The following is a 12,426-nucleotide window of genomic DNA, read 5'->3' as shown; positions in this document are numbered from 1 at the left end:
CACACGTAGGATCTAATTTTAGATCAGTTTCTACAGTTAGGAAAACCAGGAAATCTTTCATGCCTAGAAAAGCTCTTCTTTGAATCATGAACCTTTGGAAGTCTAAAAGTTTGCTTGTATTTGTTTTTGCTTTTTTATTTGACTTAGTGAGGGAGTTATCTTTCTTCTTACAAACTTCTTCTGAGTTATATACTTAGAGCATCGTAGTTATGAGAGGAATATGTCAGCAGTCAGCACTGCCTGCTTATTCTTACTCAGTGATTTCTGAATGAAATTGGAATACCATCTTGCTGTTATGACAGCACACAACTAGGGAGGAGGTGCAGATATCGAAACTGCTGCTCTAACATGTTTCCTTCTGAGCAATGTAAAAGCTGAAATAGCTTTCTACAAAGTCTGTCTGTCAGAATCAATTCTGAGCAGATAACAGGCTAGCTGGAATTCTGGGATTCTTCTTTCCATAAGGGTATTGTGCTTTGTGTTAAAAACATGGTAAATGGAGAAGGTAAGCAAGCTGAAACAAAATGGAGCACTAAAGTAATCTAACTAGCCACATGGCCAGAAAAAGATTTCTGCAGATAGAAGTAAAATTACTTGTAATGCTTTACGTGACAGCTCCTTATCAGAACAAACTGATGGATGTTGTGACTGCAGTTTTCACAGAGAGGCTGAGGGCTGGTAAGGGTTACAAACTTGATGTTCTTGCCTGAGACTCTTTCGTAGCTTCATCTTGTTGATAATTTTTGAACATGACTACACATCACCTTGAATTCACCAGTTTTATAACCTTGGTGCATGTATGTCCTCTGCCTATAATCACTCTACTGCCCTTTACAAAGGCATCTTTGTTTGAGAAGCCACATGCACGACACTATTGTCAGTCCTAAGATGCCATTTTAGCTCTACTGACAAGAGGGGTAAACACAAACTCCCTATTAAGATTTTTAATTTCCTTTAGCATCCCCTTTTTGATATTTTGGATCCCAGTTCTGCAAAGATCCTGTTTACATGCATGAGATGCATAGTTTTAAAAGCTCAAAGCTGTGTAGGATTCAGTCCTTAAGCTGCAAGCACTTTGGGGGCAGAAGCTGCTGTCACTTTTTTGCATTGTGAGATCCTCTGTATATGTTGATGCTGTACAAACGAGAGCAATGAGAGCAAATTTCTCCCTTCAAAAGAACAAACCCTTTTAAAGGAAATTATTTAGTTTCTTTGCATTACCAAAAGTTTCTTTCACTACTAGAAATTCCTCCAATTTCAAACACAGTCCTTTGTATGACATGAGCCAGGTCAACAAAGGAGGAAAAGGAGGAAGAGGGAGAAAGAAATTCATTAGCCAGGATGTAGAAGATTTGTAGTTACCCTTCATCCCTCTGAGACCAAGGGATGGCTTTTGTCAGCTCTGTCAGGCATAGAATGAAACTGTCATTCAGCAGAGGCACCTGTGCAGCACACAGGGAGTTTGTATTAAAATGGCCCAATAATGGTGCCTTGAAGTCCCTACTGACTGGTGGTTTTAAGGCCCGCTGCTTGGCTCAGCAAAGCATTTCAGCTTGCTGAGCATGAACAAATTGCTTTAGCAACTGGCTAGACTGGGATCTTGGAGTAGACCAAACCCAGAAGACAAGTCCTCTGTTGCTGTCCCTCATCAACATGAGAGTGGATGATTTTTTTTCGGTCAGATAGCTCTGGCTCTGCTGGAGGGTTTGCAGGGAGTGATATAAGGACAGGGATTATATCTGTCTTTGCCTTGACCCAGGTTTTGATTCTAACTTGCCTTCCATGTACACAATGTATTATCAAACTTGAGTCTTTTAACTCTCCAAAGCCTGAGTTTCAAAGTTTCCCATTCCCAAGAGCCAGTGTCTGTGAGGCAGGGCAGTGTGTGTTTGGCTCTTGTCACTCCGTAGATGGAGTAGACTAAGACTGGTCTATTTCAGAAAATCTTGTTTCAGAGACCCACAGATTGCTTTTGCTACAGCTTTTCTCTTCCCAGTTGCTTCTGTGCACATCTATCCAAGAACAGCCTGGGTCAGTCAGACCAGCCAATATTATCCCCATTTCATAAGTTGCCAAGTAGGATGAAAGTTCAGTGTTTGAAATAATTTGTTAAGTACCAGGAGATAGTTGAAAATAAGCAGTGATGTGACACTCAACTGACATGCAGAAGATCAGAAGCAAACATTTGACTGCTCTCTGAGAGAGGCTGGCAGCAGTGATGGGTAGTTATATCTGAAATCACACAGTCATCAGCTGATGGAAAACTGTTGCTTGTCAGTGTCCTTGGAAATCTCACCCCTAGATTCCTCCTTTCCCCTCACTAATGACAGCTGTTTTCATTGGTTTCCTGTCCCTTTCTCTGCCACAGCTGACGGCCTCATTGCTGCTGGACTCAGCCAAGTGGCTGTTAACTACCAGCGATGGAGAGCATGGAGGCTTGAGGGCACCAACCTCCAGCTGCCTCATAGAAGTCCACAAGTGTAATTCGTCAGCCCTGTGTCACTCTGTTAGCAATGCAGCCCTGACTCTGCTAACTGCTTCTAATTAGGCCATTTCTGGCAAATGCCAGGGAAAGTGAGTGGATGGTGCAGTAAAGACATACTATCATTCCCTGTGCATTACAGTGCAATGTCCCACTGAAGTATTTTCTGAGAAAATGTCTTTATTTTCCTTTCAGCAAACCCCTGTGAGCTCCACTGTCGCCCAATAGACGGACATTTTTCAGAGAAGATGCTTGATGCAGTGACTGATGGTACTCCTTGCTTTGAAGGAAGGCACAGCCGAGATATCTGTATCAATGGCATGTGTAAGGTATTGGGTATGTTTGCATGTTTCTTTCTCTACAATTTTATTTTTTAAAGTTAAGGGAAAATGTTTAATGAGTTTTTTTGAAGGATCGAGGCCAAGTACTCCATTTTATCACATTTTCTAAATGATCACAGAAACAAGTTTATAGAAACAGCTTTTCCAAGTTGACGTAAGAGTCATTTTCATCATTTTTAATGAATCCAGTAGACTAAGTGCTACTTACTTTTTGTACCTTTTAACACGTCTCTTCTTCTTCCATTGTTTTAAAACATCAATTTAAGAAAATCTGTTTCTGTTGAGATGTTTTCACAAAAGTTTGTGGCTCTAGGGTTGTAATTGGTGTCACCGTTCCTTGTGGTTTTTTAATGAAAATGCAGTTTAACATTGCACGTTATGTAGCAGTTCTGAACTGACTTGTAATAGGATCAAACATTTGCACTTGAGGGCAGTAAAAATTTGTTTACAACAGTAAATTGAATAATGTTGCGCAATGAGATAATGGGCAAACATAGAGTATATGGTTCAATAACGTTCCATTTATTAAAGAATAAGTATAAAGTTCTCTGCATGTTCTGCGTGTTGATAATAGGTTTCCAGGATGACGTGTGTGTTTGTGGCATTTGAAGGTGTGTTCTGTAAGTGCTGTAACACCCACAGTCTTAGCATTGGTTTTAGTGAGTTCTCATAAATAAAATGAGTACTTTGCTTGTAGGGGATGTGCTTTGGTTTATTTCTTCAAACTGGGGATTTGTGTGCTGTACCCTCTTGAAGCCTGATAGTTTTCTCACTTCAACAACTTTGAAACAAGAGCAGGACTTAAGTGTCTTGTGTAAACCATATTAGCTTACTATAGGGAGCTTGGGATTGTATGTTCTAAGTCATTGAATCATATAAAATGCAACTAGAAGGGTCTTTAAGAAGTCATCTGTTTAATCCCTTTACAGAATCATGTTCCTTTTTTGACATTTTCACATTCTTTTCTTAAAGACTTCTAGAAATGGAAACTTCATATTTTTAATAGGTCATTGGCATATCCTCTCTGAAGACTTTGTATTTTAGTAGAATGCCAGTGTCACAGAGAGCAGCAGTAAAAGATTTGTTTTAAGCTTTCCTTGCAGGACATGCAATTGGGAGTCCCTGCTCAAATGCATAGCGAAGAGATTCTGCTTGATTTTGGTGAGAGCCAGGAGCCAGGATGGGCCTTTTAACTATGATGGTGAAAGACCTTACCTGGCCGTGAGCAGTTCAAGTGCTTTCTATTTTGAACCTTGACTGTGACAGTTCAAATTTATATCTGTTTTAAAAACTTAACTCATTAGAGATGAAAGGAAAGCTAATTCTAATTGCAGTTTGTAGATACTAGATATACTTCAGCACTAATAGTTCTGGGGACTCAAAGCCTTTCTAAAAAATTTCCTTCAAGGTACTGATGCTATCATAAATACAGTTTTGTCAGCATTTCACATGTTGACTACTGTTGCGCATCTTCTGACAAACAGATTGAATTGGGGTCAGAATCACGGAGTGAACAAGCTCAAGACCGGTGCATCCCAACAGGTAGGAAGTCAAGAAATGGTACCAGAGACCTGCATGGTTAAATGGGGAACTGTTGGGCAAACTCAGTGGAAAAAGAGAGTGTACAAATCATGGAAGGAGTGGCAGGTCACTTAGGAGGAATATAGGTCTGCTGTCAAGGATGTAGGGAGACAACTAGGAAAGCTAAAACCTCCTTGGAATTAAACCTTGCAAGAAAGGTCAAGGACAACAGAAAAGGCTTCTTCAAATACATTGCAGATAAACTAAAACTAGAGGCAATGTAGGCCCACTGGTGAATGAGAAGGGTGCCCTGGTGACAGAGGATAAGAAGAAGGCAGAGTTACCGAATGCCTTCTTTGCCTCTGCTGAAGGCTATCCTGATGAGCCCTGGAACCCTGAGGCTCCTGAGGAAGTCAGGATAGAGGAGGAGTCTACCCTGGTTGATGAGGACTTGGTTAGGGACCAGTTAAGCAACCTGGCCATCCATAAATCCATAGGTCCTGATGTGATGCACCCGTGGGTGCTGAGGGAGCTGGCGGATGTCATTGCCAGGCCACTCGCCGTCATCTTTGCTAAATTGTGGGGAACGGGAGAGGTGCCTGAGGACTGGAGGAAAGCAAATGTCCCTCCGGTCTTCAAAAAGGGCAAGAAGGAAGACCCAGGTAACTATAGACAGGTCAGCCTCACCTCCATCCCTGGAAAGATAATGGAACAACTTATCCTTGGTGCTGTCTCTAGGCATATCAAGGATAAGAGGGTCATTAGGGGCGGTCAACATGGCTTCACTAAGGGGAAGTCGTGCTTGACAAACCTGTCAGCTCTTTATGAGGCCATCACCCAGTGGGTGGATGATGGTAGAGCAGGAGATGTGATCTATCTTGACTTCAGTAAAGCATTTGACACAGTCTCCCATGGCATCCTCACAGCTAAACTGAGGAAGTGTGATCTGGATGATCAGATATTGAGGTGGATTGTGAACTGGCTGAAGGATAGAAGCCAGAGAGTAGTGGTCAATGGGACAGAGTCCAGTTGGAGGCCTGTATCCAGTGGAGTCCCTCAAGGGTCGGTACTGGGACCAGTATTGTTCAACATATTCATCAATGACTTGGATGAGGGGATAGAGTGCATGGTCAGCAAGTTTGCTGATGACACAAAACTGGAGGAGTGGCTGACACACCTGAAGGCTGTGCTGCCATTCAGAGAGACCTGGACGGGCTGGAGAATTGGGGGGGGAGAAATTTTATGAAATACAACAAGGGCAAGTGTAGAGTCTTGCATCTGGGTAGAACAACCCCATGTAGCAGTACAAGTTGGGGACTGAACTGCTGGGGAACAGCACAGGGGAAAGGGACCTGGGGGTCCTGGCGGACAGCAGGATGACCATGAGCCAGCAATGCGCCCTTGTGGCCAAGAAGGCCAATGGCATCCTGGGGTGTATTAGAAGGGGTGTGGTTAGCAGGTCGAGAGAGGTTCTCCTCCCTCTCTACTCTGCTCTGGTGAGGCCACATCTGGAATATTGTGTCCAGTTCTGGGCCCCTCAGTTCAAGAAGGACAAGGGACTGCTTGAGAGAGTCCAGCGCAGGGCCACAAAGATGATGAAGGGAGTGGAGCATCTGCCTTATGAGGAAAGGCTGAGGGAGCTGCGTCTCTTTAGCTTGGAGGAGACTGAGGGGGGACCTCATTAATGTTTATAAATATGTAAAGGGTGACTGTCATGAGGATGGAGCCAGGCTCTTCTCAGTGGCATCCAATGATAGGACAAGGGGAAATGGATATAAGCTGGAACATAGGAGGTTCTGCTTGAACATGAGGAAAAACTTCCCAATAAGGGTAACAGAACACTGGAACAGGCTGCCCAGAGAGGTTGTGGAGTCGTCTTCTCTGGAGATGTTCAAAACCTGCCTGGACGCGTTCTTGTGTGATCTGATCTAGGTGGTCCTGCTCCGGCAGAGGAATTGGACTAGATGATCCTTTGAGGTCCCTTCCAATCCCTAACATTCTGTGATTCTGTGATTCTGTGAACTGCCACAAATGAGACCAAACAATGAATAAGTAACCAAAAGAGCTCACATTTCTGAAGACAGTGTGTTTTTATCTGAAATAGGTACCCAACATAACACTTGAGGAGAAGCTTTTTCAGGTATTTCCATATAATTCACTAGTATTTTATGTGGCTAGTTAAACACAATACATAGATTGCAGGTCATGGTGAATAAATCCAGAAATGCATTTAATATATAAGTGTGGTACATAATTCTTGTACTCCGATAGCATCATGTTGCTAATGATGTGAAAAAGATGTCCACAAACATTAGTGGCAATGTCCATTAAAGCCCTGTTATGGTTTTCAGTGTTATATCTTATAAAAGCACTTCACATTGGTTCTGAGTAGTAAAATAACACTTCACTTAAGTCTGAAATTTAGCAAAAATTTAAAATGGTGAGATGTTGTACATTAGATTCACTGTCTGTATTGCTCATGGGTTTGGTGTGCAGAGTAGCTATATTTTAACAACTGAGTTCAGAGTTTTCCAACTGGATATGTCGAAACAAGGTAGATAGATTCAGATTCAATTAAGAACTTAATCTTCTAAATTCAGCTGATTTCAATCAGATTTTGCAGTTTATTGTGGTTTTGTTCCAAGCAGTCAGAGAAATTGTTCTTACTTGGATGGCTAAATATGGATTGTGATGCCTCATTTTAGCTACCTGAGGTATACTAGGTGCTTTCCTAGCCACCTTGGCAAGCCATAATGTGCACCTTCAAGCAGGAAGTAGGTACAGGCAGACACTAGCGCTGATTCATTTGGTCATTGCAATTCATCCAATATATGGGTCCTTCTGCTCTCGTGAGACCCCAGCTGCAGTACTGCGTTCAGCTCTGGAGTCCCCAACATCAGAAGCACATGGAGCAGTTGGAGCAAGTCCAGAGGAGGGCCACAAAAATGATCCGAGGGCTGGAGCACCTCTCCTATGAAGACAGGCTGAGAGAGTTGGGGCTCTTCAGGCTGGAGAAGGAGAAGGCTCTGGGGTGATCTTATCACTGCCTTACAGTACTTAAAGGGGGCCTACAGGAAGGCTGGAGAGGGACTTTTTCCAAGGGCCTGCAGTGATAAGACAAGAGCCAATGGATTTAAATTGAAAGGGTAGATTTCGATTAGCTATGGAAAAGAAATTCTTCACTGTCATGAGGCCCTGGAACAGATTGTCCAGAGAAGCTGTAGTTGCCTTATCCCTGGAAGTGTTCAAGGCCGGGTTGAATGGAGCATTGAGCAACCTGATCTAGTGGATCTGTATGTTCTACGATTCTAATTTTTCAGAAGTGCTGCCTATGCCTCAATGCAGAAGGAAGCCTTACCAGTGAGGAGGTGTTGGTATGCTATTTCCTTTAGAAATTGCCTCATCAATTCAAAGACAAGAATTGCTAAGTCGTTTGAGGGTCTGGCATATAAAATACCTGGGTCCTCTCTCAGCTTTGTCCTTACACAGGAGTTCCCTAAGCATGTGTGTAATGCCATTAAATCACTCAGTGCTGGCACAAATGACTGCTAAGGGGGATCTCAAAGCTACATGCCTGCAGTTGCAACCATGTTGTGTTCTAGGTGGTGCTAATAAGGAGATAAGAGATGCAGTCCCCTTAATCCTTTTATTGTATTTGCACCCAGCCTAGCTTTCTGTCAGGTGCCTTCTTACACTCCCTCCTGTCATGAGGTCTGACTTCTAAACAGCTTTGAGTGGAAGGGTCAACATGGTCTGTCAGTAATTTAATCTAAAATCAAGATATATCCTGACTAGTTTGCTATTTCACCATATTCCTCTGCACTCATCCTTTGAGTATCACTTTTTTCCCTTTATTTAGAAGATCTTTAAAGCACATATCCGATCTTCCTGTGTTTAAGTTATACATCACATGTGCACTCTAATCTTACTAGAGCAGTCAGTGGCTCTCCCAGTGTTTAATAAGCAAAGATGCTGCCACCAGAGTATGTTTGTTGAGCACTGATATATACATAACTGATATATACCTATAACTGATATATCATAACTGAGGAGTTTGGTTATGGCATCATCTAAAAGTGAAGTCTTGCGTACTGTATGCTCTGAGAGCGTGCAGACACTGAGGATGGAGGACCTGGCATCTCTGCTGTTCCTCGCAAGCCTTCATTTCCCGCACAGAATTTTAATATGCTTAAATGACCTTCAGTCATGCAATTATGTAGAGAGACGAACATGGTAATGGAGAATTACACAGCTATGTAGCACCAGGGTGGAAAATTACATTTTTTTATCGTGCTGAAAAGCAGATTACAGTCTCATATTTTTTGTAGTAACTTTGCTACCTCTCACTATGGTTCAGTCTTCTCCTGCCACTGCTAGCCCTAAAGGGCATTGATTCAGACCCATCTAGATAAATTATAAGAGAAACAGGTACATCAGGACACGTTCTCCCCGTTCAAGGCAATGTTATGGCCAACATGACATGAACATGATTTCTTTATTTGGAGACCAGTGGGGGAGAAACTAAAGGAAGAGCTTAAAAGCATGATGTAACATCCATGTAACTTCGATATTCAGCCAGTACATCCAGGCGGTACCCTTCAGCGACAGCAAAGACTTTTTGTATCTGCACCCTGCTGCCATTTGACATTGAAGTGGCAAAAGGGTAATATCTCTGGATGTTTTCCCTTTAGTCCCTGAGCAGCAGGAAATAAATTGTTTATCCTTCCTGTAATGCAGCCAAGCAATACAGGTCATTATTTCTGCCTCCACACTGTGTGGCGGGACCAGTAATAAAGCTAGTCTCCGGGCGTCAAAGAGGCTCTTGGTGAATGGGGCAATGGCAAAGGGCTGCATGGAGCGATGATAATTTGCAATACACATGCTGTGGCACGCGGTGGTTGCTGTAGCACAGTGTGTTTCACTGACAGAGTATACAAGGACGTGTGTGTGCAAAAGAATCAGAGCCTAATTGCTTCTGATTTTTTTTTTCTGGTTTTAATAACCTGCATTTGGACTCCAGATCCCTTTTAACAGACAATTTGGCAGAAATTTGAGGCAACATTATTTAGGGCAGTTTCAGAAAATACGGCTATTTAGAAGAATCAAAAGAATGAGGAAAGCAAGAAAAAAGAGAAGAGGAAGCATCTAGAAATGAATCTAACGAATGACAAAAATAATGTGAATTCACTGGAGTGGGAAAGTAAACATGGCCTGGAAATTAAAATTCATGTAAATGTATTTAGAATGAATGACGACTCCTGGATCTGTTTTACTGTGACGCATGAGAATATACACTTTGTGATGGTCATTAAGGGCCTTGTAAGATGATGACCAGAGCTAGGGAATTAAAACGAACACCTCATTTACTGTGACACAGTAAACTGCCTTGCCCTGCTGTGCTTGCCTGTAGTGCCTGATTTTTGGGTGTCTCTGTACCGCGCTGTGCCACGCGTATAGGCGCACAGTGATAGACTGTGATGCCTGATTCAGATACAAACGATGTTTCATTGTCAGAAGAGAAACAAAATACAGGCTTCTGTGGTTGTAACTGGAAGGGACAAAGAGATTCCCTTCATGTCATAACGATGTCATACTTTGATGCCATGGATGTGTTGCTAAGGGTGGGATATTTATGACCAAGTGGGAAACATCTGAGCCAATCCTGACTGAGCTGATACAGAGTACGGCCCATGCAGAGACTCAGACTGGCACCCCAAAGGCAGGAAAGCCATGATACTGTGGTGCGGCTGCCAGACTCGTTTGCTAGTGCCAGTGCAGTAGTTCAGGACTAATTTGTTCAGTGCTTGGGGATTTTTACACTACACAGTATTCACAAGGGAAATACGCTCAGTGATGTTAATTTCAGAATGTGGATTGGCAGCCTGAACTAGTTACATTTCTAGGTGTAATCACTCAAACAAGCCTGAGCAGTAGAGATGAACAGAAACCATTTCAAGAACATGCATTTTCCACTAGAATGCTAATTTGGCAGAAATGATACAATTTGAAGACATGTCTTTTGTTTTACTTTTTTTCTTTCAGAAGTCAAAAGAGAAGCTCCAAAATACCCATTAATAATATTTTATAATAGCAAAACATGAAGTGGAAGTGTTTCTGTTTTCAGAATTTTCTTTTTGTAGTTTTAAAAATTATTTTTTTTTTTGGTAAGATAAAATCTAAAAAATCAAAATTGCAATGCCAAGTTTCTGTCCCCAGATTTTATCCCCAGCTTTCTATTAATAGTGATGTTTGTATAGAATAGAAAATAAACTTCAGCTTGCAGGACTCCCCAGAGAGGCTGGTCTGGTCTAATAATAAACCCGATAACAATGACTTTACTAACTGTTTGTGGATCATTAACAAACGTACTGATAGTACAGCAAATATACTGCAGAATGCGTATCTTTAAGAACATAGCTGCACACCTACCTCTTTAAATTCTTAGGAAGTGTCAACTATAAAACTGCAGTGCATCCTTAGCTAACAGATTATCAGTTGGATCTGAACTCTGACAAGATAAAGAATCATCCTGCACTGCAGCGAGTGGCATCCGCATATTTGAGTACTTCATTAAATACATTCTTGATCAAATAGCTACGTGCTTGAAGGCAAAACTGTAGTCATGAACCTTCTTAGCATGTGCTTATCTCTGTAGCCTTCTGCACTGCTCATAACATGGTCCTTGGAGCTGAGATATGTTTTGTGTGAAAGGCCTTACCAAACTTTCCCTTTTGTGAAAGTAGACTTCTCTGAAAGGAGAGAGAAGTTGAGGCTGCTGCAGAACCTTTTGGAATGGCCATGGTTTTTTCAGAGCAGGTTTCAAATGTGCTGGCTAAGTATTGGCATTAAGTGATGGATGAGTCTTTTTGAATCCTCTGTAAGAAGGCAAGTGACAGGGTTTAACACCATTTGTAACTTGAGGCCTTTCCGTGCTTCTGTTTTTGCAGCTTCTTTAGCTGTTCGTTAAGTCACTGACACACAGAGGAAAAAGCTCAGTGTTTCTTGAGCTGAAAATGACAGAAAAATAGAATAGAGTTGAAGGAGCCTTTATCCTTATGTTAGTCTAACAGATGGATTTCCCTGTCAGAAGCTTGCAGAATATTAAGGTAGCTGATTTACTGAAGGTAAAATAAGATCAGAATCAAAAGAAGGGATACCCAGATTTTCATACATCAAGAGGGAGTTAGGTAAGTTGGCAGATGCTGAACCTGAAAGCTTATTTGGAGAAAAATCAGCCAAGAAGAACTTTGCATGCCACCAAACATGGCCATTCATCTGAATCACAGGTCTCCAGATGTCTTAGATACTATTGACAGCTGCTAAGTGGAAGGGATGCCATCCAGAGGGACCTTGACAGGCTGGAGAGGTGGGCCTGTGAGAACCTCGTGAAGTTCAACAGGCCAAGTGCAAGGTCCTGCACGTGGGTCGGGGCAATCCCAAGCACAAGTACAGGCTGGGTGGAGAACGGATTGAGAGCAGCCCTGAGGAAAGGACTTGGGAGTGCTGGTGGATGAGAAGCTCAACATGAGCCAGCAATGTGTGCTGGCAGCCCAGAAAGCCAACCGTATCCTGGGCTGCATCCAAAGAAGCGTGGCCAGCAGACCCAGGGAGGTGGTTCTGCCCCTCTACTCAGCTCTCGTGAGACCCCACCTGGAATACTGTGTTCAGCTCTGGAGTCCCAACACAAGAAAGACATGGAGCTGCTGCAGCGGGTCCAGAGGAGGGCCATGAAGATGATCTGAGGGCTGGAGCACCTCTGCTATGAAGACAGGCTGAGAGAGTTGGGGCTGTTCAGGCCTGGAGAAGAGAAGGCTCCAGAGTGATCTTATTGCAGCCTTCCATTACTTAAAGGGAGCCTACAGGAAAGCTGGAGAGGGACTTTTTCCAAGGGCATGTAGTGATAGGACAAGGGGCAATGGATTCAAACTGAAAGAGGGGAGATTTAGATTGGATATTAGGAAGAAATTTTTTCACTTAGAGGGTGGTGAGGCACTGGAACAGGTTGCCCAGAGAAGTTGTGGATGGCCCATCCCTGGAAGTGTTCAAGGCCAGGTGGATGAGGCTTTGAGCAACCTGGTGTAG

General features: G+C 42.7%; 1 protein-coding gene across 1 annotated transcript in view; it reads left to right on the top strand.

The window, feature by feature from the left end:
• ADAMTS12 (ADAM metallopeptidase with thrombospondin type 1 motif 12) overlaps positions 1-12,426 on the top strand; it is a 200,016-nt gene that overhangs the window by 124,668 nt on the left and 62,922 nt on the right. The window contains 1 exon segment of the mRNA XM_086629244.1: positions 2,675-2,811. Coding sequence (XP_086485370.1) covers positions 2,675-2,811 — 137 coding nt within the window.

This window comes from Tauraco erythrolophus, chromosome Z, assembly GCF_009769465.1.
Source record: "Tauraco erythrolophus isolate bTauEry1 chromosome Z, bTauEry1.pri, whole genome shotgun sequence".
Classification (NCBI taxonomy): Eukaryota; Metazoa; Chordata; class Aves; order Musophagiformes; family Musophagidae; genus Tauraco; species Tauraco erythrolophus.
The sequence above is the reverse complement of the archived record's forward strand: the minus strand, read 5'-3'. Positions and strand labels throughout refer to the sequence as shown.